We start from the raw sequence: 26,540 nt of genomic DNA, 5'->3' as shown, positions 1-26,540 counted from the left end.
CCTCAGCCTCGATGGGCAGTAGCCAAATTCTGAAAATGCAGGCGAAGACTAAGCGCCCTGTCAACGGTTCAGCTATGGCCACTCAGTGGGAATGTAGTCGTGTCTTTTATCTATCTCGAATATTTTGTTCAATCACAAAGGGGGGAATCAAACTCCTTTTGTTGAGCCATAAATATACCTAAAGAGGTAAACATTTCTCTACTTGTGGTAAGGGCTGGGGAATCAAACCCTTTTTGTCAAGATACAAATCTATCAAAAGAGGTAACTTTCGACAAAAGGAGGAATGAAGTCATATCTTTGTTTCTCAGGGTTTGGCCTTCGTCAACTCATAAACATACCTACAGAGGCAACTATCTCCACTCTTGGAGAGGCTAGTCCTACTAGGGGTGCTTGCTTGCTTTTCGTTGCCCTCGTCTTCAGCTTTGTCGAGTCACAAAACCACCCAAAGAGACATCTTCGAAGGGGAGCCAACGGATGAAGTGGGAGGACATTGCTTGATAGCTGGTCATGAGCCAGTGTTCAATGAATCGATTCCAGGGGAACGTAAAGGTCCCTTGCATACATCCTCATGCAGAATGGCTGCGCCTTTCTCCTTACATGTGGACGAATTGAACACATGTCTGGCTCGTGTTTGACGTTAAATGCTCAGCCGAGTGGTATAGAGTCCCGAAGTCGAGTTGCCAATGGTCCTGCACCCTCAGAGTCTTTGACCAGCGTTCGCCTTGCCGTAGACTAATTTGACCTACTTCGAGAACTGTTTCTCGTCCTATTGTTCCCATATGCACTCGAAATCTTCATCGATCGACTCGGTGGTTTATATCGATTCTCTGACACATAACAACAGTGTTAGCTTTGCATGTGTATCACGGAGGCATTCACATACTCAGCTTGTCAGCGCCCTGTTGGAGGATACCGTACGCCTTCAATGTTAGTGGACGTTTCCATTGTCTTGGGTCCGTTAAAAAGTATAAGAATGCCTCTAATGAGGCCGAAGTCTAGCTGTAATAGTTCGACTTGGATGTCGGCGACCTGCATGTAAATGACATTCGAGGTCGGCGGCCGGAACATCGCTTCGCATGCTGCCCAAGTTGACGCCGTCGAGGAAATCTATGATGATGGCTATATCACGGTCTTGACAAATGCCAAGTGTGGGATACCCCGCACAAGGCTGACTACCCCACACGAGGCTGAATATCTGTGAACTCTTCTACCGTAGATTACGCGTTATTGCTAGTTAGACTCTTTCGTCTCAGAATTCATATCATAATTGCACCCTTAACAGCGATTCCTCCTGTTCAAGGTTACGCCGTGATACTTTCTGAGACCTCTCTTATTTACACAACTCTTTAAGACACGTTCGAAGACTCCTAGAGAACTTACATAAGATCGTATCAAACTAAGTTCGCCGCAGTTGAAGACGTACCCTTGAAATTTCTTTTATTAAGTTCGACTTGTCCTATAGTAACTAGTATAAGATGATATTAAACCCAGCTACTTAGAACAACGAAATACTCACTTCTTGTTATTTGAAAAAAAAAAAAAACTAAAAAAAAAACTACTATATCGTTAAACTCCAGACGCGCGCCTCGCTCCTATCAGCCATCTTAGTTATCTCGAAATCAGAATGACGACTCTTTAGACATTAACAACCTTATAACGGAACCACCTAATCCTCCTAAGCCCGATCCTCCTACCTAGGATTCGTCGTGGACCGCTAGACGCTCGAATCAGTTCACTCAGTCATCCTTTTCCTTAATACCGCCATTACCGGCCTAGTCTCTAGTAGCTCTACTTATAGCGCTAGTACATCAACCTCTAACCTAAAGTTCTACCGAATCTTTGAGGAGTCTAGCTACTATATAAAACTAACCTCTCGCATCGAACCCCGTAAACCCCCTCTCGAGGGTAACTTCGATATCTAGTAGCTAGAGCTCGTTACCTTTATAACTACCTCCCCCTCGTCGTTCTTAGCTATCTAATAGTGCGCAAGAAGGACTATAAGAGTAAGGATAAGGACGTAACTACACTATTATACCCGAAGACGAATAGGATGTACCTCTTCCGCCTACGGCTTCTATAGTGAACGCCCCTTAAAACCTAAACGAATTAAGGTATATACCTTACACCGTTAAGTTAGGTGTTAATTAGAGCTAGGTATTACGATAGAAGAAGAACGACTAAGGAGAAGACGTAGCCCCTAAGATACCCGCTTATTTCGACCCTAAAGACCTTTATTTTCCGATAACCGCATTATTAAAACATTTTGTCGAGGAACCGATAGAGGTAGAGTTTCTCTTAGCTATAATGCGCTGAGTTACCGGTCGTTACACCTAAGCTTATACCTAGGTTAGCCTATTAAAAGACTAGATTACTAGTTATCGGGTAAAGAATAAGACCCTCTATAATTATATTATAGCTTAGAAGAAAGACTAAGACGAACGGATCTTGAGTTTATAGAATTAGGTTAATCAACCTAACTCCTAGGACGTATAAGAATAGCGAGAACGCGTTTTAAGTTTAGAAGTAGAGGTAGTAGACTTAACTACTAAAGTATAAGATTAAACTAGTTAGATAATAGATGTTTAGAACTAGCTAAATAACTACGATACGGAACGGAAGCGATTAGAAGATATTTATACCTAATAGATGGCCACTTACGGAGAACTAGAATAAGAAGTATAGAGACTTATAGCCGTCCTATAAGTCGCGCCTCGGAACACTACTTAGCCTCTACTTAACGCTTTCTATAATTCCGCGATCTAACCGCCTAGGGCGCCTAATCGTAATCGTTCCTAATCTCTAAACCCCGTAATAGGAGGATATAATGTCTAAGATAATTTAGACTAGTATCGCACCTATTAGTTCACTCGCGTAAGTTAAAGGGGTACCCTAGGAGTACGAGGGTTATTAATGCGAGGATCTATACCTCCCCGTCCCACTAATTAAGTTCCCGTACTTACTCCGTATATAACTAGAGTAACTAGTACTATCCCTTATATAAGAGTATTAGATCCGCCTAAGTTTGACAGAACTAAGAGTAAGTATTACGAGTAGCGTAGTAAGATCCTATATAAGTTAAAAGTAGAAGAGGTAATATAGAGATTATAAGGAGCTCTCGCCGCGGTTATCTACGTTAGTACACGACTAATAGAAGATACTTACTAAAACGTCGAACCTTACCTTCTAGATATACCTTTTACGGATTAAAGTACGAAGTACCTATATATTAGCGATATCATTCTTTACCTCGATTAACTCTACGGAGATCACTACCGCGATAAAGAAGCGTAACTCTAGTATAACTAACTTAAGAAGACGTCTAACGAGCGACTTAACGCCTTTTTAGCTCGGTTCTAACGATATATAGTCTTCCTTAATAAAGCGGAATCTAAAAGAATCGCTAATTTTATCAATAAGCTAGACGATAATTTATAGAGTCTAGTATATAATACCGGAGGATAAGACTATAAAGAAATAGAAGATTTAATCGAATTATACTAAGAAAAGGAACGTTTCCTACTCGATAGGAGGTTCAGACAAAAATCGGCTCCTATAACCCCGTAAGTGACTAAGTTAGCCCCTAAAGTGACCTCATCTCGTATAACCCGAAGTAAGACCGCCTTAATGAAGTTAATTAGCTCGAAATCAACTCGGCTAGATTAGGCCCCTAATCTTACTAATCTAAAAGTTTTAGCCTAGCTTAAGAAGGAAGATAAATGCTTTAACTACGGCGTTATAGGCTATCAACCGAAGAAAGCTAATTATTAGATGACTAAATAAAGAAAGGATATAGGTCTATCTACCTTAAATATAGTAGACCTAATAGACTTAGATAAGGAATATATTACCGATCCAGATGAAACGTTATTAGATACTAGAGACGACGGTCTATTAGAGTTATCGGGAAACGAGACGTCCTAGATCGTAAACGTTTATATAATCTAGGACGACTAACTCCTAAACGCGATAAGATATACCTAAAACTTATAGTACTATAAGTAGCGGAAGTAGATTATCTCCTCTTAAACTATACGATAAGCGCTCCTTAACCGCTACCCCCCGATTAGATTAACTCTCCTTTTAAATCTCCTATTCTCCCTCCTACAATAGTGAAAAGTAAAGCTATACTTAATATCGGCGCTACTACGTATTTCGTCTATAGACGGTTTTTAGAAGAAAATCGATTAGAAGATTATATCCGAACTTTAGATTAACCTCGCGGATATAAGCTTACCGACAGTCGAGACATCGAAGTTATACGCTTCGCTAAGTTCGACCTAGCTATTAGGTAACACTACGAACGAATACGCTTTTATATTATACTAGAGTTAGGATACCTATTAATTCTTAGGATATTATAGATGACCTAATATAACGTAGTCCTAGATTTCGTATCCCGATCTATAACTTTCTCCCCCGATCACTATTTATCATATTTACCTTATCGATAGTTATATACGGTATATAGTCTATAAGGGCCGTCTACTCTAAAGGACCTAACGATCGACGGTATTAAATGTAAGAATATCTTAATATTAAAACTCTATAAACTATTAGAAAGAAATAAGGTTAAGTTCGCTTAGCTATTCCTCCCGTTTTCCGATAAAGGACGAGACTCTTCGAGATAATTTAACGATCCTAATACTTAGTACTATACGTTATATACCGCATCTTTAAGGTGTTTTATAGCTAACTCCGAAGATATAGATATCGCCCTAAAAGGGAAAGATTATAGGAACTCCGCTAAGAAACTACCTTAGATCTATTATAAACACTTATTATTGTTTTCGAAACCGAATATAGATCGATTACCTCTATATTAACCTAGGATTGATTATAAAATTAAGCTTACGGAAATAGATCCTTATAAACTCCCTTTTAAGAGACCTTATTTAATATCAAAATAAGAAGTAATAGTTATAGAGAAGTACATTCGTAAGTACCTTAAAAAGGGGTAGATTTAGCCTTCTATATCATCTATCTCTTCTCCTATATTACTAGTAAAGAAACCTAGAGAGGGGCTAAGGTTTTATATAGATTATCGGGCCTTAAACGCTATTACTATTAAAAACTAATACCTTATCCTATAAATAAGAGAGACTTTAGATAAACTTTATAAAGCGAGGTACTTTACGAAGATCGATATTATCTTAGCCTTTAACCGTTTACGTATTAAAGTAGGCGATAAGTAGAAAACGGCTTTTATTACTCGTTATAGATAATTTAAGTACCTTATAATACCGTTTAGTCTCTATAATACTCTATCGACCTTCTAAGGATATATTAATATAGCTTTACAAGATATCCTTAACGATTTCTATACTACTTACCTTAACGACGTCCTTATTTTTAGTAATAGCCTATAAGAACACGAGCGTCATATAGACGAAGTTATAAAGCGTCTTTAGAAGCATAGCCTATACGTAGATATTATAAAGAGCGAATTCTATATATAGAAGGTGAAATACTTAGGCTTAATCGTCTCTACCTCCGGAATTTAGATAGACCCCGATAAAATCCGGATAATAGTAGAATAGTCTATACCTCGTTTAGTTAAAGATATTCTATTATTCCTAGGATTTACTAACTTCTATTAGATGTTTATTAAAGGATTTAGACGAGTAGCTCGCCCTTTAACGGAACTTACTAAAAAGGACACTTAATTTAGTTAGAATCCCGCCTACTAGTCCGCATTTAACGAACTTAAGAGACGCTTTACTACGGCGCCTATTCTAGTATTATTTAATCTAGATACTAAAATATAGGTAGAAGTTAATACTTCTAACCTAGTTACCGCCGGAGTACTCTCGTAAAAGGGGAAGGACGGAAAGCTCCGACTAGTAGCTTTCTACTTAAAGAAAATAACGCCTACGGAATGTAATTACGAGATCTACGATAAGGAGCTACTTACGATCATCCGCGCCTTCGAGGAATAGCGCCCTAAATTAGCTAGCGCCGATCCTTAACGACCTATTTAAGTACTATCTAATTATAAGTTACTTAAGTATTTTATAACGATAAAGTAGCTAAACCGTCGATAAGCTAGATAGAGCGAGTTTTTATCCGAGTTCTATTTTAAAATCGATTATTAACTAGGTAGGTAGGGGACTAAGCCTAATAGCCTAATAAGACGACTAGAGGATAAGCTAATTAATCCCAAAGATAAGAGGATACGCTATTAGAATTAAGTCCTCCTTAAGCTCTATAATATTAGTAAAGAGATAGGCGTATTAAACGTAAGTTAATTGAAAACCGCTTAAGCTTTAGCTACTAATATCTTACGAGAAGAACTTACACTATCGGAATATATCGTAGTAGTATATACTAATAAAGCTAATCCTTTACTTAATTAAGTCTAGGATATAGTTACGGAGGGGCGTCGAAACCTCCTAAGTACTATCGAGAAGGTCTCTCTAGTTGATTATACGGAGAGGGACGGTAAGATTTAGTTTTAGGATAGATTATAGATTCTAGATAATAACGAACTATAACTACGCTTACTATAGATATTTTACGATATTCCTATTACTAGATACCTAGGAAAGAGTAAAACGTTCGCGGCGATTAGATAAGAATATTATTAGCTAAGTCTCCTTAAGGACGTTAAGAGATATATTGCGAATTATTATATTTATAGAAGGACTAAAGCGTCTAAATAGGCTTATTCTAGATAGCTTTAACTATTACCTACACTAGACTATCTATAGACTAAGATTACGGTGGATTTCGTCGTAGAACTCCCGAAAAGTAAAGGAAAAACCGATAGAGTAGACTACGAAAATATTATAACTATCACCGATCGATTTACTAAATAGAAATACTTTATTCTATATTGCGTAATAGACGCTATTAATATTATACGTCTTTTCGTGCGATATATATTTTCTCGCTATAGTCTACCGTACGCTATTACTTTAGATTGTAGTACTTAGTTTATCTCTACTATATAGAAGTAAGTCTATAAAAGGTTATATATTCGTCGAAAGTTATTATCGGCCTTCTACCTAGAAACTAACGGTTAGTTAGAGAATTTAAACTAAATTATAGAGTAGTATCTAAGAGCGTACTATAATTACTAGTAAGACGATTAGGTTAATTAGTTACCGATCGCTAAGTTCGTAATTAACTTATATATATTAGAAACGACTAGTATCTCCCCGTTCTTCGTAAATTACGGATATTATATACGTTAGGAAATAGATCCCGTAGAAGGACGTACGACTACCGCGAGAGCTATACGAGATATCCGCGAAGTGGATGAGTTTACGGACTAGATACGGAAACTCTATAAGGATATAACGGACGAGATTACTTACGCTTAAGCCCGTTATATAGTATAGGCTAATACTAGTAGACGGTCGTCTCTAGCGTATTAGTTAGGAGATATAGTTTAGCTAAATTCTCGGAATATTAAAACGAATCGACCTTTAAAGAAGCTCGATACGAAATAACTTAGGCCCTTTAAAGTCGTAGGGATTATAACCTAAGGGTATATAAGTTATAGCTAGATAAAGGTATAAAGATCTATAATGTATTTCATACCTCCCTTTTATCACTAGCTAGTGAAGAAACTCCGTTTCCTAGTTAAATCTAACTACTACCTCTACCTATTATAGTTAAATAGGAAGATATAGTAGAGGAAGAATATAAAGTTAAAGATATCTATAATATACGACTATTCGATAAAGCCCGTTAATTATAGTATCTAGTGAAATAGATAGGTTAAAATAGGGAATAATAGTGCTACTAGGAGGAGGTACTACCTAGATATAATAAACTAGTCTAAGAATTCCATAAGAGATACCTAAAGAAAGCCGGCTTACCGGCTAATTATAACTTTACGACTAGTAAGCGGAGGCCGATTAAGAAGACGAATAAACCTAATGAATCGACGAAATTAAGGAGATTAAAGAGGATAAAGAAGATAAGGAAACGGATGTAATCGATTAGCTTAAATTAATGATTACACGATTCCGATAACTTACCTTCTCCTATAAGAGCTATTCGACAGTTTAAATACACTAACGGAGACGCGGAAGTTACTCTACTCTATCTAAACTAATAGCCGTAGGGAAGGATAAGCTCGTTATTAAGCTAGTTAACTAACTACTAAGACGTCTCTAGACCTACTAGAACGGCATAAGATCGTATTAAACCTAGGAAAGTGATTCCGGAGACTATCTTACCTAGTTAAGCTAGTTAAAGACTCATTATGTTGCGTCTTAAGATGTCTTAAATTGCTGGAGAAATATTAGGAATCTTTGAGGACGAAGACGCGGTTTAAAGGGGGGTAATGTCACGGTCTTGATAAATGCTAAGTGTAGGATACCCCGCACAAGGCTGACTACCCTACACGAGGCTGAATATCTGTGAACTCTTCTACCGTAGATTGCGCGTTATTGCTAGTTAGACTCTTTCGTCTCAGAATTCATATCATAATTACACCCTTAACAGCGATTCCTCCTGTTCAAGGTTGCGCCGTGATAGGCTAGGCCTATGTTTTTCAAAACCTGAGCAGCGGTAACCCAGCCATGAATCTTTTGGGGTCAGAATCTAGCAACGTCTTTTCACGGATCGACTGGAGCACCTGCAACTCGGCCTCGGCCTCCATCACGACTTTTTCACCTGCCAGGCTCTTGTTGACCACGTCCTTCGGGACAGAGTGGACGAGTCAGACATCCTTAATAGAGAATGCCAGCTTTTAGCTAAGGCAAAAGCCGCTGTTGAGGAATTTTGCACTGTCGCCCGCGGCGCATCGAGGCTTGTCTGGATGGAACTGCAACACCTAGTCTACCAGTTATCCATGACTGCGGCACGCAGCAACCTTCCAGATCTAGCGACACCTCTGCGCCTCTTGGGCTAAGTCTTGAAGCTCGTCGAAGGCTATAATTGCTGGTGACGTGTAAGAAGTAGGTGTTGAGTTTCTTCTGTAGGTAAGGGAGCTGAAGTCCTGCCATCCCATTAATCATCTGTTCCATATCCGTTTGGAGGATGCCACCATCCTCGCACAGCAGTGGATAGCCTTCCTGCATTTTGCCCCAATAGGAGAATCCATACATACTATGTCACCGAAGGCTCGCCCCTGTTCATCACTCCTGCTCCTCGTCGTGCACACGACGTACCAACTTGCGCCGTGTTGTAAGCCTGCTGCAGCAGGAGGACGCTGGCCAGCCTCCTTTCCATCTGTCCACTTTGCCTTCTGACTGGGTTGACTGAGAGTGATTTAGTTTCTGAGAGTGGCGTCAATCCCTGTCCTTGAAACAAAAAAACAAAGATACGTGCGGGAGTGGTGGTGGTGAGGTTGAACCTGGCCATCGTTCCGGAGCGGACAAAGTATAGTCCGTTCTCGCCAAGAACTCCCAAGGATTCGCTTTACTGAGCTGGAAGGCTAAAGCCAAGCCTTCCTATAATCACGTGGGAACGCGCGCGTGGGGCAAGCGGCGCGTCAGGGTGTTCTCGTGATCTCCTCGCCTCGTACCTTCGCCCTCCTACGATTTCGCCTGTGATCCCACAGCCTTCTCCCTGTACCTCTGCCTCCCTGCGACCTCCTGCGATCCCCCTCGCCACTCCTTCGCAGACTTTTCCATAAGCGTCATGACAAGGAGCATCCTCGGGTATTGTCATCAATAACAATTTCTCGGAATCTTTGTCTCAACAACACGCTTATTCTGGGTGTCGACTTCTCTATGACGCCTCCTTCCGATGTTCAAAATCCTGGCGCTGTAGAGAAAAGAGATGGGTTTGGACAACTGGACTGGGAATACATTGAAAATGAGGATGATAATATGCTCGTGAAACTAGAATACCCACGGCTGAAACGGGAGTTTCTCGAGTATCTGCAGAGTCATACGGATGTTATCGAGAGGATCGTTGCCCAACACGTCCGTCTTTTGCCCGGTCAACATTGTATTGTTGCACCGCCATCAGACTGGCTTTGTGGGAGCTTCAACGCTTGCCTTCCGATTCACGTCAGTGGTCCGAGGGCGCACCGACTTCTGATCAAGTGCCCCCTTCCCTATCGACTCGGAGGAGTGACAAAGCCACGGCTTTTAGACGAGAAGGTTCGCTCTGAGGCTGCTACCTTTGTGTGGATCTCCCAGAATTGCCCTCGAGTCCCCATCCCATGGCTATGGGGATTTGGCCTTCCCGATGGCTTGGCTGTAGGTGTCTCAGCGTTCGATCCTAAGTCAAGACTCACTCATAATCCAGTTCACCTCCGTCTCTCGACTTCCCTGGTACTTGCGCGCTCTTGAATACGTGAAAAGGGGTTTGGCATGGATCCTGCGAAAGCCTTTTCATCGGCCGTTTGTTCCACGTCGATGTCCCGCTTCCCTTAAATGCGGCTACCTCCTCATGGATTTTATCGACAAGAACCAAGGCACAATGTTGTCCAGCAAGTGGCCACTCCGTGCAGATGCCACTGATCAAAAACAGAATCTCTACAGAGATCTTTCTAGACTCATGCTCAATTTGGCACATCCGTTATGCAAAATAGGCTCTTTCACGGTCCATAATGATGGTGAAGTGCGTCTAAGTCAACGTCCTTTGACCCTGCAACTCGCTGTCTTGGAGAATCAAGGCGTTCCCACTGAAATCTCACCAAAGACATGTTATTCGCGGTCTGACCCTTATTTCCATGACCTCTTACGCTGCCATGACCTGAAATTGCTACATCAGCCAAACTCAGTCCGGTCAAAACGCGATGCAGAAGGACAAATGGCTGTTCTAACTATCATGCGGAGTCTGACGGCGGCGTTCACGCAGCGCGATCTTCAACATGGACCTTTCATATTTCGATTGACCGATCTTCACCCGAGTAATATCTTCGTGGACGGACAGTGTAACATCAAGGCAGTTGTTGATCTTGAATGGAGTTGCTCCTTGCCAATCGAAACGCAGCATCCACCATTCTGGCTGAGCGGACACGAACTCGATGAGATGGAAGGAGAGAATGTTGCAGACTTCGATCGCACATGCAACGAGTTTCTCGACATATTTGAACAAGAGGACAGATTTGGGGTCCGCGACTCACCCCTGGAGCCGGGCCTTTGTACAACAGTGATGAGAGCTTCTCTAGAGAAGAAGATGCATTGGTATTGGAGCAGCTTGAACGAGCCGAGAGGCATGTACAATCTGTTCATGGATAACATACAACCCATGTTCGCCCCGTCACATTCAGAAAGGGGGCAAGCAACCCGGTTTCAGCAAACCATTGCGCCATACTGGTGCACTGCTTCTTCCGCCTTTATCGAGGACAAGGTCCGCGACCTGCAAGACTATCGGGAGCAACTGAGAGCAAAGAGGCGGGAGTATTCTGGTCTCTGCCCCTGAACGTTTTAAATTTAATTACTTCTTCTCCTCCTCCTCTTCTTGCTTCTGCTTGCTGTCTTCATCCTCGACTTTATGATCTTCTTTGTCAGAACAGAGTCAGACGTGGAGCTCAAGTCAGAGAGGGAGACGGAGGTGGAGAGCAGAGGCAGAGGTGGAGAGTAGAGTCAAAAAGGTAAAGAAGTCATTTGATTGACTGACTCTTCTAACGACACCCAGAGGGGAGAAGAAAGAAGAAAGAGATAAGTCACACGGTTACGTACGCAATGACAATGGTTGTCTTGTTGCTCTTGATGCTCTCCTTGACGTGAGCCTCCGTGTCAGCGTCCAACGCACTGGTGGCCTCGTCGAAGGATGAGGACGGATGCATCGTGGAGAAGTGTCCGGGCCAGCGCAACTCGTTGTTTTTCCGCCGCCGGAGAGGTTTCTGGTGCAGAGTCAGTAACAACACGATGACGATATGATGTCAAGACAGTCACGGTTCACCACCTCGATCATGCAAGAAGAGGGAAACTCACCCGCCACCCTCGGCGACGTTACCCTCGTACTTCTCCGGGAGACCGCTGGACCATGTCGTGAATGCCGGCGCGGTCTGCCGCATCGTGCAGCTCTGTCTCCGTGGCATCGGGCCGGCCGTACTTGATATTGGGCGAGAAAGTGTGGTTGAAGAGGTACGGCGTCTGAGCCATGACGGAGATGTACTTGGACAGCCTGTATGGTGGTTTCGATATGTTAGTAACATCATGAAATATGTGCAAGGGGGTCCAAGTGCAAGGAGATGTAAGAGCAAGAATGGAAACAGTGTCACTCACTCTCTCTTTTGCAGCTCCTTGATGTCCTGGCCGTCGATGTGGATTGTGCCCACGTCGGGATCGTACGACCGCTTCACGAGGTCGATAATTGTCGACTTGCCGCAGCCAGACGGACCGACGAGGTGCGGTTGTCCGGCCGCTGCTGACGACGAGAGAGAAGTGTTTGAGGGTCGTCTTGTTCCCCGCGCCATCAGCCGCCGAGGGATAGCCAAAGGTGACGTTCTTGAATTCGATGGTGCCGCCACCCACATCAAGGGTGAGATTCTTGGGCCCGTACTTCATCTTGGACACAATCTCGAGCAGTCGGCGGAGGTGGTCGGCGTTGTACAGATCTTCCATGATGTGCTCGGGGATCCGGGTGAGGTGCCGCATCGGGCCCTTGGCCAGGGCCATGTACCCGCCGAACGCCACGACGGGCGCGACCGTGTGGTCTCCAGTCTGCAGGCCACGCACGATGACGAGGGTGGTGGCTGCGAAGGCGCCAAACGACGACAAGAGACTCGAGCCTAAGCCGAAGACGAGACCCGTGAGTGTGTTCTGCTACGACGCCTCGGTCTGCGCGCCGAGGCTCTCCCCGTACGCCCCGATCTCGCGGTCGATCTGATCGTACATGGCCACGGTGGACCAGCCACGCAGGCCACCCTGGCACAGGCGATTCGTCCCGAAGCGGGTCTTCGTAGCGCGGTCGACGATCACCGTCTGGTTACGGTTGGCCCAGAGCACGAGGAGCAGTTCGACGGCCGAGACGGCGCCAAGCACGAGCGAGACTCGCGGCCCGTACAGCGATAGGAGGGTCGCACTGACGCAGCACCTCGGGTACGGTGCAGAATACGAGATAGTCGAGCGACGTACAGACCTGATTGCTTTTTTCAATGGCCGTGCTGATGTCAGTCCGGTCCGTCGAGTTATGGAAGGCGGCCTCGTGACTCATGAGATGCTCGTAGACGAGCTTGCGCACTTTGGCCTTGCGGCCGAGCTTGAACTTGGCCCACAACAACGTGCGCACGGCCGACAGTCCGCTACTCGAGTAAGCGAACTGGACAACCACGACCAGCGCCGGCGGCTTCCACGCGGTGCTGAGGTGTTGGGCCGTATACGCCTGCACGACGCTCTGGACAAAGGCGCCCTGCACGTACGACGCGTATAGCGACAGCAGCGTCTCCGTTCCGAGCACAATGATGGCGCAGACGATGTGCACCTTCATCCACGGCCGCTGGCTCGGCCACACCCACGGCACGAAGATGCGGAATTTTTTCATCCACTGCCACCGGCCGCCTGCACCGCGGATCTCTTCGCTGACGTTTCTTCGGAGTGTGGGAGAGCATTTCCTCTTTTTGCTTTGTGGTTTGTTTCTTTGCTGTGCACTGCTTCCCTTTCCTGTAGTGGTAGTCGCGATGCTGAAGGGGGAGGGAGCAGCCATGCGAGGGGAGGTGGGGGAGTTGGGGGTGGAGGTTGCGTCATTGTCGAGCCGGGTATATATATCGAAAATGGCGAGCACGTCAGACAAGATCATGAGGGTCCAGGCTTCCACAAACGCATGCCATGACGGCTCTATCTTGTCGTCGTTTGCCTGGACCGGCGTGGGCAAGAGGTGGCTGAGTTGCACCAAGAATGCGAGGACATAGAGGGTGGCCACGGCCAACGAATGGAACTTGGAAATGCCATTGGTCCGAAGGACAATCAAACCAATAAGCTCGGCTACAGCCACGAGGAACGTGATCACCGAGAGCCAAAGGAAGGGAGCCTCGTCACGCCAGCGTATCTATACATGACTGCACTGCGCTTCGAGGAAATACATCCTAGTGGCCGTGGCGACAGCGATCTGAACCGGTCTGAGGGCTATCTGGATGTCCTAAATAGCGGCTTCAGCTTGACGCTGAGTCGACGATGATTGACGGTGCTGGAAAGCTCAGGCAAGAAGCGATTCTTGTCCACGATATGCATCGGAAGTGAGTCCACCCCGGGGCAACAAAGTGCACAGACTAGGAAAGAAAGTAAAGAGACCAGCAAGAATGGAGGAGGGAAGGTAAGTTGAAAAGTAGAAAATCAGGACCATGGAGGAGAAGGCTGGCAGAGAAACAACAACACACCAGGAACGGCGGCGATATGCGGCACGATGCGGCAGCATACTCATAGCTCCCGCAGCGACAACGGACTCTATGCCAGATTGATGGACGGACGTCTCCAATCATATGAGTTATTAGCTATATGACACCCAAACCCAAGCTAGAGACTCTGATTGACGTTTTTTAGACTTTGTACAGCTTCAGCCTCACGAAAACCGACCCATAATTGGGCAAAGGCAGACAATATCGCCCCAGAGAGCAGAGCGTCGCGCATCCAACCCCTTCTCTCGACTTTGGGGGGAAATAGATGAACGGATGGGGATTTCAGGGAAGTCAGACTTGGCAGCCTCGATGCGGTCTCACTAATCCCTTTATAGACTAGGGCATGCAAGATCACGATCGGGATCCTGGTTGAATTCAGGCGAGAACTGTTCCAAGCTCTGCGCTAGCAAGTGTAACATTCTGGTACCATTGGGCGCCCCATTGCGCCCCGTTGCGCCCGTTCCCTTCCCCGGTCAGGCTCAACCTCTCCCTTCGGTTTGACTTTTCTTCGCACGGTTCTGCCGCACGGAAAGTCCCTCCTAGCTTCCGGGTGGGAAAAGAACTTTCCTTGGGTCCCAGTCATCACCACCGCCCCATTTATTGTTTACGAACTCACCGGCTTTCTGATGTGCTGTGCTGTGATTATGCGAGGCTGAATGGCATCGTCTCTGGCGCTAGGGAAGTGGGGCAGTTCTGTCACTCAGAACCTGACGACTCACACCAACGGATGCTGTGATGGTGAGTCACTGGCATTTTGTCCACCCAATCACAAGTAGAGCTGACTGATGAGGCCAAGACAACTCTGCTCTTTACTCTACAACAAAACTCGCCGCCTCAATGGCTGTGAGGGAGACGCGGTGGTGTTGTCTATTCCTAGCGCGTTGGCAACCTACGTGGCGCCAGTGTTTGAGGCCATGATGCTTCTATGGCTTACAGCCCCCATACTCGACAGCATCCCAGAGGTTGCCAGGCCCCACGATTCCTGCAAGATCCCGATCGGGATCCTGCAGCAAAAAATACCCCTCCCCTGTCCGGTATACCACACCATCACACCACAACCAATCCGAATAGCCCAACGTCGAATTTGAGTTCTTGATATGTTCTGTTCTGGTCTGATTGCGTGCACTCCATGGCAACCGCCAGCTCCTCCAAGCAGGCAGAGAAGGATATATCCGCACACCATGACCGGGGGGACGGGGAGGGAGGAGGGGGCGAAGTGTTTTTCCTTTTTCTACTGACATCAAGTCATCAAGTGGTTTATTAGTCCCGTCCATCTGTCTGAATAGACGCTCTTGCTCAGCTGTCACTTCATCCTCAAACTTTGCATTACACGCAGACCCGTCCTTTCGCCCAGCGCCTCGCGCAATTCGGGCGCTGCCTCTCGCCTTGTGCCTCTCGCCTTGTGCCTCTCGCCGTGTGGACGTTGCCTCGGCCCGCACCCTGACTATCCCTCCATAGCTTCGACGCTTTCCTTCCCCAAGCGCTGACAGCGGCGCTCCCTCCTGTTTCCGACGCTGCTCAGCCGATTGGAGGGACACCATGTCTGGTGCATCTTCCTTCCAAGAGTCGCCTGTCACAGGTACGTACTTCTTGACTATTCCCCCTGGAGATCTACGCATGAAAGTGGACTAACAAATCATTTTAAGACCCCACGCAACCCATAACGCTGCCTGGTCAGTCAGCGGACCACCCAGTACCTGGGGCCAGCACAGAGCCGGAATACAGTGGCACAAACCCCGTGGACCTCGTCACAGATCGGAGGCCGTGCAACAACTGCAGAACGACAAGATCAAGGTGCGAGGGCGGATATCCGTGCCACAGGTGCAAACAATCCAACCTCGCATGCACCTGCCATACATTCGACCGGAGACACAATGTCCGGAACATATGTGACGGCTGCTTTTACGCAAAGGCAAGCTGTGATGGAGGGTTTCCGTGCAGGAGGTGCACACTGTTGAAAAAGGCATGCGAGCCCCCGGACAATACCTATGCTTGGTGGATGCCGCTCTCTAATGACACGACTGCGGTACCTGATGAGAGCGAATCACCGGTCCACGCGGCAACGCCGAAGCGGCAGCGAGACATCACGGGGTATGAAACCGAGATGCGTGCTGAGGCCGCAAGGCTGAGGAAAAGGGTAAGGAGCTCCCTGGTGCTCTCGACGTGGTCGGGGTCGGGGGAGGCTCACGGCGTGGCCGGAAACGCCATCGGCGGAGGTGATTCAGACACACCCAAGCTCCGTGTGGGAGAAGTCAAGTCCCACGAAGACGTCGAGGCTGAAGACGACAAGTCCGAGAAAGAAACCACGCCTCAGATGTCACCAAGCCACGAGTCAGACATGTCCGTGATCCAAATCAAACCACCATGTCCACAGTCCTACCGCCGTGGCGCGTGCGCGGCCTGCAGAAAGAAAAGAATCGCGACCACGTGCAATCACGCGAAACAATGCAATAATTGCGAGAAGGCGGAACACTGTTTCTACGTCCCTCGCAAGGCCAAGACGGCGAAGGGGACTCTGTACCGCCAGGTGCTTGAGTGCAGTCCGTTCACGTCGCAAAACGTGCTTCCTGCCGCCGCCTTCACGCCGGTGGGACAGCCTCCTCTCATCAACGGCGTCTACAACAACGGCGCTGCGTACGGTGGGCCTGCAAGCGTCCCGGCACCCACGCATGGGTATGGCTACTACGCCGACCCTCATGGCGGTATAACGAGCGGCTTCGTGCCAACTCCAGCTTATTCGTTTGTAGAACCCTGTTCGTCGTATCAACAGCCTGTTTCTTCTTTCCAGCAGCTCACCCCGCCTTTCCAACAGCCGTCTAGATGGTCTCAACAACTCAATTCGTCGTTTCAACCGCCGGCTCCGCCATTTCAACAGTCCATTTCTTCTTTACAGCTGCCTGCCCCATCGCTTCAACAACCCAATTCGTCTTTGGCATTCCAAACACCGGCTTCTCCGTTTGAAGCATTACCGCTGCCGTACGAGCAAAATCAATCCACTCTGGGAACGATGCCAGTGCAGATCGACTACAGCGGCGTGCTCAACACGGGCTATCTTCCCTACGAGACCCGCGGACAGAATGGCGTCTACCACCAGTGCGAACCCACCGACAACACGACCGACAGCACTGGACCGGGCATTTTGGATCCTTCTCCCATCCTCCGGCAACGCCATTCAATCTCGATGCAGGGTTCGCCTCAACAGCGGAACCAGCCGGTCTCGATACAGGGGTTTCAGCCTCAGCAGCAATACATCGAGTCGATCTCGACGGAGGCCTTCCCACCTCATCAGAAACATCATCCTACCTCGACACAGGCTTTTCCAAACCAGCAGCAACATCCGTCTCCTCAAGTCACGACAGTAGATGACGAAGGCTGCATTCCCTTGTATCTGGAAGAAGAAGATGACGACGACGTCGCGAGACCTGTCTATGGGAACACTGCCCAGACGAGTCTGTTTCAGCCGCCAACCCTCATCGCCCCGAGGCCAAAGACAGGGCCGCGGACATATTACCCGGCTGCTGCTGCTGCTGCTGCTAGTGCTGGGCACTTGGACCTGCCCCGGCCAGCTCAAGGGGTGGCTCCGTCGACCGTGATAACGCCCTCGACCTCGATAGTCGCCTCAACTCCCATGACGCGCTCGACTCTAGAGCTAGCCCCGACCATGATCATCCCATCAGCTCTTATCCTTGCCTTGCAACCTGATTCTGAACTTGGCCCCACGGCAGCCATCGACGACCCCTTCGATCCTGCCATCCCGAACCACCCGATCCCGGCATGCCATCCCTACTGGACCAGCATGGAGGCGTGGGCGCAGGCCCAAGAATAATCGAGTTACCTTTCCCGCGGTAAGTGCTTGCTCCACGGGCTACTTGGATGATATATCCATACAAGTCTAACCAGCGCATGCTCGACAGAGTTCAGGTCCGAAGCCGCCGGGCGCTGGCACGTGCAGGAGTGGTTGCCGAAATGAAAACGTGCGAACTGGTTACTTCAATCAGAAAAAGACGAGGCATGGCGCGTGCAGGAGGGGGGATTCGGATGATGCCGACTTGTTGAAAGTGCTTTGTGGGGAAAGGGATAGCAATGCGATGTGTTTTCTTGTTGTCGCCCGCCCTGGTCTTGTCTTGTATAGACTAGACTGCCTTTATATCTGTCTTGACGTCTTGTCTGGTCTCATGCCAAGTTGAATTGATCAAGCCCTTTCTTTGAGAGCGCGGTTGACGAGATGATTCGCGGGACACGGGCTGCGCGGAGTACCGGGATGGGCGTTCATGCGTGCAATACGTCCAGAGGAGAGTGTGGTGTGGGAACTGGCCTCTTGTTAGCGCGGAGGGTTTAACGATCGGACGGACAAGCGACTGTGCCACGTGATCTAACGCCGTCGAGGGCCATTATCTCGCGTGTCAATCAACATCCAGCGTTGCCTGGTCACTATGGATTGACCGTGCTGTGTTTCAAAGGTTAGATCCTCGGAGATATTGAGTCACACAGCGCGCTCTCTTCTCTTGCCGCAACATGGCTGTCTGCCTGCCGGTTGTCTTGTAGCAGCAATAGCTACAGTGGCAATGATATTGAGTCAGCTTTGTATGCTGCACGGCTACACAGCGTTAACGTGCAGGCCGGTGCCCCGAGGTAGCGAGGATACCTATCCTGTCTAAAATATACTGAATGGTAGCTTGTCCTGGTAATTCGCAGTTATATTTCTTCAGATGATATCTCGCCTCTGCAATCCATGGCAATCTAATTGTTGAATATTCTCTCAACGCCTCTCGGAAACACTGGCCGGGCTGGCGGACTGGAAAAGCTTTCTCAGCTTGGACTAACGACATGAGAGTGCCTGCAAGAGTGCCAGAGTGGTCAGAGTGGTGAAAGTTGCCAGATGTATAAGTTGAACATCTGTTATCACTTCAATATCTTTCTGAGAAGTAAGGATTTCATGATTCAAAGTTGGGTGTGCGATGTAACAATTGGCAATCAATACTTCCAAGACTCCTTTCTCTTGTGTTTATCCATTCTCATTTCCCTGAAGATGTTTACTTGCTTGATCAATCAACTGTGGCACATCACAAGTCTTTCCACATTTCAAATTGACGGCAAGACAGACAGAAGCGCGCGCCGTGCAGAGCTCTTTGTGCGAGTATTGCAATGCCATGGATGGAATTCCTGCCCTGCCCAGCCAGCAACCTTTGCAAAGATTGTCGAAATCGTGAACTTTGTTCATTCCACCCCAAGTAGTAGTCCGAATGGCTTAGACAGGCGCCGGCCCGGGCCATTTCAAGTGAGATGTTCTCTCGTTCAAGGGGTACTGTGCGACAAACAGGATGGAATAGTGCACCCACCGCACCAGGGGTCCAGTTTTGCGTGGTCATCCATCAAACCTGCGGAAAGGGCGGAAAACAGAACGTCGCTTCTTGCTTTGAGCATTGAGCACGTACGTACCGTGTCTGAGGGAGCTGTCCAGGTGACGAGTCACTCGTCCGCATCCTGTATCGAGTATCGAGTATCTAGCAAAGCAAGGACTCGATACAATCTTTCTCTGGCCATTGGTCCCCCAACTTTTGCTTTCTTTGTATGAGCACCGATTCCTCCTCCTTATGTACGTACCAGCACTCGGTGCGAGGACCACCAGTGCAGGCTGCAACGTTGACAAGAAGAAGTAGATCCGTGTATTGTAGTCTAGGAAATGTGTCGTGTCTTGAAATCCGTTGTGGTGCTGTCCTGCTACTGTTAGCCCAACTGAACCTTCTACCTGCCGGTCTGTAATCTGAATGGAACAACGCATACTGAGCCTTGGCCTCCTTTTCTGTCCATCATCTGCACTCTGCTTAGCTAGTCGCTGTGACGCCAGGAGAACGGAAGACCCTTTGTGAAAATCGTCAGTCAAGACTGTGCACAGCAGAAGACAAAGACAAAGGGCGTTGGTGCGTCGCTGGAGAGACGAGGCAGTGGCCATCACGTCATGATCGACCGTAGTGCTATATACGAGCTGTCGCTGTACCTCGCCGGAGAGACCAGGCAGTGTCGACATGATCGACCGTAGTTATAAATGTAGTACTAATTTCGAAATTCGTTCTCAGATCAACTTTCATCCACAAACAACATTCGTCCACAACAATCCATTCTGAACTTGATCATCTTCGAAATCATACGCGACACTCAAGATGGACGCCAAAGAAGGCAAAGTCGCCGAGGCGTCACCAAAGTCACACACCCAAGACGACATCACCACCACCCCGTCGCAGCCTGACCCACCTAAAGTCACGCCGCCGTTGTTGTTGTCTGTGAAAGATGAATTCAACAACGCAGTTCGTGCCGTGAAAAACTTCAAAGCTTTGTCTCATGTCGAGCCATACACTTGGTTACGCTTCTCGTTGAGCCCCGCTGCCTACAACCAGCTCGCCGAGTTCTTGGATAACGACGACACGTTCCGTGGCCTAGAGTAAGAGATTCAGACCTGACAGTTGGCGACGATTTGAAACTGACCTACCATGATCTGCAGAACCTTCTATTCCTCCTTCACCCAAGAATTCGCCATGGGCGGCGAAACCCGCGTTCACGCGGCCTTCGCCCCTGCGGTTGTACGTGATATCCTCAACGGTCTTGCACGCTTGGAACATCCGTCCCTTGATGGATTCGGTGGCAATGTCTTGAATACCGCATCGGCAAAGCTCGCTCTGACTGTCGAGGGCAGCACTTTTGAAAAGTGCCCCGATGGCTCGTTGCTGTATCTGGGCGCACGATTCCCGGGAGTCGTCATGGAAGTGGCCCACTCCCAGCGAGCAGAGGACCTTCCCCGACTTGCTGAGGATTACATACTTGGTTCTGGTGGAAGGGTTCGCTGCGTCGTCGGCTTTAAGCTGCCGTACCCAGCAGGCAACGAAGCGACATTGTCAGTCTGGATCCCAAAATTGACCGACTTGTCGGATGGCCGCAAGAGCCTCGACGTCGAGCAACTCGTGAAGGAAGAGGTTAGTTTTGTCTTCTCGTCTGTCAACCCTGTGCACAAAAAGACTAATGCTTTCCTTTTTACACTTCTAGGTCTTCTGCACTGCCGACGGTCACCCAAACCAAAACTCTGCCGGTCTCTGCTTGTCGCTCGCTTACCTCGCACCGACTCAGGAAATCCGAGCCATGGTCAACGCGCTCCCAGCCGAGTTGACCGAGATCAAAATCTCTACTGCAGAACTATACGAGTACCTGAAGTTGGCATTCAAAGCGGAAAGTCCAGGAAATATCGTTGACGACATCGACGACGAGATGGTGGTGGTGGCTCCGCGCAACTACGGGCCTGCGTAGTGTTGCTCTACAACGCAGTGTCACTGAGGTCACTTCGCCAGCATACCTCGGTGCTACCACCAACAAAGCAAATCCAGGAAATGTCGTTGACGACATCGACGACGAGATGGTGGTGGTAGCTCCGCGCGAATACGGGCCTGCGTAGTGTTGCTCTAAAACACAGTGTCACTGAGGGTCACTGCGTCAGCATACCTCGGCGTTACCACCAACAAAGCACACTGTTCAGAGTAAATAGCTTCCTTTCGTTCACAAACTCGGGGAGAAAAATCAAAAAAACATTCAGACCTGCTCTTCTGTGTCTGCCCGTCAGTCTATTCCTTTTATCCTGCATGGCCCATGACTCTCGTTGCTCTAGTTCTTTTTTATTCCCGTAACCCCCTTCTATGCCGTCGCCGTCGCCGTCGCCCTTGCCCTCTGAGTGCCCACTACGCATCACAACACACTTACTTGTTTACCATCTCGTATCTCTTGTTTCTCTCTTCCTCTGACATCTAGCGAGCTATCTACTGTACGCTCCTCCCCGTCCCCCCCTTTTCACGTCCTTCCCTTGGTTCTCCTGATATCGCAGTTCTGCCCCTCCTATATTTGCCGCGACCTACCGACAAGCTCGGATCCGCAGATATGCCACGTTGTGGTGCATCTCACACGCGTTAACGAGGCAAGCTTGCACAAGGCGATGATGACAGCTAGTCTCCTCGAGTGTCGTGTCCTGCCAAAATTCGCATGACGTGTCGTCTCGTAGTGAACTGGGGCGAGGCTCTTAGCCAGAGGTATCAACTCGTACGGCGGTGGGCATGGTGGTAGGGGTAACGACTATCGCTCGATAACAATAATAATAACACAGAAGGTCCTGATCAGATAGGTTCCATAACTAGATAGATAACTTGATTGCTCTCTACCGTGTCTCTCGGTGTGTGTGTCCTTCTTGGGGAAAAAGAAAAGGAAAACTAATGCCCGTGTCCCCACCAACCAATGATCAAGAGTGCCTGCCTGTACATTGTACAGGCCAATTCCACCAATCACGTTCCGGCTTGCCTTTCTCCCCCATTACAGTAGATGCGATGGGTTTGAAGCTCAGTCAGTCGGTCAGCCATACATACATACACACACGCATACATGCGCGAATACATAGTGGCTTTCGACGAGATGGGCTCACTGTCTGCGCTGCTGCCCGCATGATCTCGTTGTCAAATCAAGTAACCTTGGTACTAAAATTTGTTCAATATCGGCGCAGATGGTTGCCGTGATACCTGCCCTCGCCCATGCTACGAATAAGAGATCAGAAACAACCAGGCCTGGCTTGGCTTGCTGGCTGGCCATGTGAACTGCCTTTTGCTCGAGCTAGAGAACAAGAACCGAGGACAGAGAACAATGGATTGTATTTAATGTGAATGCGCCACGATGGTCTATGTGCCTAGCTGCCCGTCTTGGAAAAAGGGCAAAAGAGTAAAGGACTCGGTTGCGCAAACGAGGGGTCCGTCCATGGGCCAAGGGCCAAAAGAGAGAAGAGGACAAATGAGGGATATCTGGCCAGTTTAGTCAGTCAGTCAGTCAGTCAGCCAGGGCACATATGAAGGGGAGCAGTGTCAACTGCCCGCGTAGCTTCTCCAAGCTCGTCATTCTCCATCCGGACACAGACAACTGTGACGAGCCTTTTTTCGTTCACAGACTCGGGTAGAAAAATCAATCGGTGGGAGTTGGAGAACGGTGCCATTTTACCTTGAGAATTGTCTGTGGCCAGATTCCAACATGTCAATGTCCCACCTGAACCCCACTACTTCTCGTCAGACGTGTCCGTCATGTGGTCAGCCTGAGAAGAAGCATTGTCGTGAAGCCGTGTTGTTCTGACAGGCAGACCCTCGGACCTCGTTTAGATTTTCAGCATTCAGGGGGCGCGAGCCTGATCAGCCAAGGCTGAGAATGCCAAGAGTCCATTTACGGAGATGGTCAAACTGTCGGGCCGTCAAAGATCCGAGGCCTCCATCGACTGGAATAATATTTTTCCGGCTTCGTTGATGGCTCCGTTGGTCAAGTGACAGAAGTAGTGGTGTCGGCGAGCAATATACCTTCCTCAATCAGTATAGATTGCCTTGGCTAATCTTCGATGCCAAGGCCCGCAGGCTGACCTTGACTCGCCGTACTCACTACCATGATTGCCGCACTCTGCCACGCAAATTCTCAGTCAGAGAATGTAACTACAACGCCACAGCGACAGTGGGCTATCACTTCAATATCCAGGCGAACTGTTGAGACCAGCCTCTGGGGCGCTTGAGGCAGCCGACCAACTGTAAACGCTCCCGTGCCCTTCTCTTCTGCTTGGACTTCAACATCCTGAAGGACAGTGGATCGGCGGTTGCTCGAGGTGGCCTTATGATCAAACCACGCAGCCATCACGCGCCTCAGAGATGCAAGATCCCCGACCAGAAACCTGCATATGGGGGTTGAGGCTCGACCCGAAAATGACAGGCCATGCCCGCAACGCCAAATCTCAGATAGTAAGCACTATGAAGATGTTTGGACCAGTTTACACTAGACTAGATTTCCGGCCCGGGGCATCTATACCCGCAATACGTATGAGTAGCGAGCGAGTGGCACGGCTACTTGACATTGCAAGAGGGGAAGTTCCTGCACCTGGACGGTCACATTTGTTACGTCAACACCGGTGAGTAGAGTCTACATGAATGTTAATAAGAGGAAGCCCACGTATTGTCCAGAGCTGTACTGTCAGAGCTGTATCTGTCGTGCCATGCTCAACAGATCCCAGGGTCTGACATATCACTCAGCTACTCAGCTGCTTCCCGTCTCGGCCTCGCAAATGTCATGTCGAACGGGCCCCGCAACGTCCTCCTTGGCTACATGACCACTTCTCCCCTCATCGCTCAGCATGCGTATATTAGCCCTGCTGATCCCTCTCCTTCCATGCTTCCAGAATATAGAGGAGGGTCCTCGCGCTCCTCTGAGGCTGTCCCAAGGCTGTGCCGATGACTCGCCGCCTCCCTGCTCAGCGACCTCCCCATTCCTCTCCAGCGATTCTACCTCTCCCAACATTCGGATGGCATTCTAATGAATATCCGCACCGAGCCGACCTCGTCAAAACGCTGGAAATCTTCCCTGACCATGCAATACTTCATGGCTGCGGGTCTGTGGCTTCGAAGCCACAGTCCGCCGTTTGCCAGAGCTTTGCTCGCTACGCGCACTGAGGGTGAAAACAGAAACCGCGGGGTACGGGAACCTCTTCACTGCCTTGAGCGCTACTCTGCCCAAGTGTGACTTGTCCGAGTTGCGATTCTGCGCCATGCCCGGTTAAGACGAGCAACCTGTTTGGATCGCCCCTCTACCCCGAGGCGCCGAGCTTGACGTGGCTCCACGTGAAATGTGCTCTTGTCGACTACGAGCACGAGACTCTCTACCTCAGCCCAAGTCTTCGGGGTTGAAAAATTTGTTGACGACGGTACATCTTTCGATCAATCCGATGACGCTCGCAGCCATTCTCAAGCCCTCAGAGCTCTGGAGTGGCTCGAGTTCGTGTAACATCGGCCACAATGAGCAGGGGGCCCTGCTCCAAGTCCTGCTGGTAGCTCTGGCGCATCATCAGCGGGACCTGTAGGCCCTCAGGCTAGTGCCGAGTCACGGATATTTCCTCTCCCAGAGTGATGCCTCTGTTGACTTCACCCTGCATTCCTCGTCTGAATCAGCTCACCGTCTCGGTCGACGAGTCCCGCGCTGTCGGCTGCTTCTTCAAACTCCCGCAAAGCCTGCAGACTCTCCAGCCGGAGAGCATGGCGCAGCTCATGCACCTGTCCCCCGAAATCACTATTGCTAGAATCGGCCCAAATGTCATGTATAAGCCGTTTCTCAAACTCTTGATCGGGCGGCCGCGATTCTGCAATCGACACGATTTAGCCAGCCCGCTCACCAAAGACGAGCACGACCATGTGGAGGAGCATCTGGCGGCAATTGACAACCTGGTCAACAATCTCCCATGCCAGCAAATCACTCCATTCGAGCGGGCCGGCCTCTTGGACAACGGATCCAGGCCACTGTGATCTGCACGGAGGAATTCTCTAGATGTTCGTACATTCTGGTTATTTTCGTGGCGCCAAAACCCGGGAAGCACAGAGGATCTGAAGATGCACCATGGCTCCATTCTGGATCTGTCCAAACTGTGGTGTGGCACAATGTCCATGGGCGAGATATATCGATGTTTTGACATCATGATCTACTTTCACGAGCTTGATGCTAGGTACGGCCGTCTCTGATGAAGCGAGAATGCCAACTATCCACACTGGATGTATGCAGGTAGAAGAAGGAGGCGAGCCACAAACAAGGAAGGAAAACAAGGAGGCAAATGAATTGGAAGGGGAGGAACAAAGACGCAGACACCTGGTCTTCAAGTGTTGGGATTGAGAGATCAAATATAATGTTGGCAAGTGCAGTGCAGCCCTTTGGTGTCGGCTATCGACTCACATAATCTACCTATCTACCCATCGAACTTGTGCCCCAATGGATAATGGAATACAAGAATGAAAGAATGCGAGGATAAATTATGGGAATGGAGCTTCAAATTCCCGTGTCCACATTTCCTTCTTTCCTCCATCTCCCTTAATTCCTTCCTTTCCTTCTTTTTTACAGAAGTTCTCAAGTGGGGCGGGTTATTTGTCTCTCTTTTGCGAACCTAGCTCTCCCCAAATGTTTGCAAGGTGTCGAGTGCTACTCAGCTTTACTTTCACAGAGCGATGCTGGTCCCCAAGGGAGATTCAGCGGGCCGTGCATGCCACGGATGGATGGAGGGAGAGAGCCTGTCAGTATAGAATCTCCAGATGATTCTTGGTTGTTGTTGACTCTGGAACGAGAGCAACGGGAAAAAGGAGGGAAGCGAGGTTGTGGTCGTGGTGGCCGATGTGGGAACATTTCAATCATGCTATGGCACAGTATGCACGGCGCATCTCCTCGGATCGAGGGAATAACGCCGACACACTGATGGCTGACAGATATT

At 48.4% G+C, this 26,540-nt stretch overlaps 5 protein-coding genes across 5 annotated transcripts; 4 read left to right on the top strand and 1 right to left on the bottom strand.

Moving 5' to 3' along the window:
* Nucleotides 1–9,686: 9,686 nt before the first annotated feature.
* On the top strand, nt 9,687–11,331 carry AYO20_08871 (hypothetical protein; the record flags this gene model as incomplete). The annotated part of the gene is made up of 2 exons (XM_022647145.1): nt 9,687–10,160; nt 10,210–11,331. The coding sequence occupies 2 exons, from the start codon at nt 9,687–9,689 to the stop codon at nt 11,329–11,331; spliced, it is 1,596 nt and encodes a 531-aa protein (XP_022496889.1).
* A 244-nt stretch (nt 11,332–11,575) lies between these two features.
* AYO20_08870 (hypothetical protein) lies at nt 11,576–15,164 on the bottom strand (the record flags this gene model as incomplete). Its single annotated transcript, XM_022647144.1, has 8 exons — nt 11,576–11,755; nt 11,877–12,039; nt 12,141–12,235; nt 12,288–12,639; nt 12,685–12,907; nt 12,993–13,902; nt 14,865–14,922; nt 15,142–15,164. The coding sequence occupies 8 exons, from the start codon at nt 15,162–15,164 to the stop codon at nt 11,576–11,578; spliced, it is 2,004 nt and encodes a 667-aa protein (XP_022496888.1).
* Nucleotides 15,165–16,247: 1,083 nt separating this feature from the next.
* On the top strand, nt 16,248–18,074 carry AYO20_08869 (hypothetical protein; the record flags this gene model as incomplete). The annotated part of the gene is made up of 1 exon (XM_022647143.1): nt 16,248–18,074. The coding sequence occupies one exon, from the start codon at nt 16,248–16,250 to the stop codon at nt 18,072–18,074; it is 1,827 nt and encodes a 608-aa protein (XP_022496887.1).
* Nucleotides 18,075–20,409: 2,335 nt separating this feature from the next.
* Nucleotides 20,410–21,544, top strand: AYO20_08868 (hypothetical protein; the record flags this gene model as incomplete). Its single annotated transcript, XM_022647142.1, has 3 exons — nt 20,410–20,687; nt 20,748–21,216; nt 21,287–21,544. The coding sequence occupies 3 exons, from the start codon at nt 20,410–20,412 to the stop codon at nt 21,542–21,544; spliced, it is 1,005 nt and encodes a 334-aa protein (XP_022496886.1).
* Nucleotides 21,545–25,016: 3,472 nt separating this feature from the next.
* Nucleotides 25,017–25,590, top strand: AYO20_08867 (hypothetical protein; the record flags this gene model as incomplete). Its single annotated transcript, XM_022647141.1, has 2 exons — nt 25,017–25,147; nt 25,194–25,590. The coding sequence occupies 2 exons, from the start codon at nt 25,017–25,019 to the stop codon at nt 25,588–25,590; spliced, it is 528 nt and encodes a 175-aa protein (XP_022496885.1).
* Between the last annotated feature and the right edge of the window lie 950 nt (nt 25,591–26,540).

Source organism: Fonsecaea nubica, assembly GCF_001646965.1.
Source record: "Fonsecaea nubica strain CBS 269.64 chromosome Unknown Scaff75, whole genome shotgun sequence".
Taxonomy (NCBI): domain Eukaryota; kingdom Fungi; phylum Ascomycota; class Eurotiomycetes; order Chaetothyriales; family Herpotrichiellaceae; genus Fonsecaea; species Fonsecaea nubica.
This window is presented reverse-complemented; position numbering and strand designations above follow the sequence as displayed.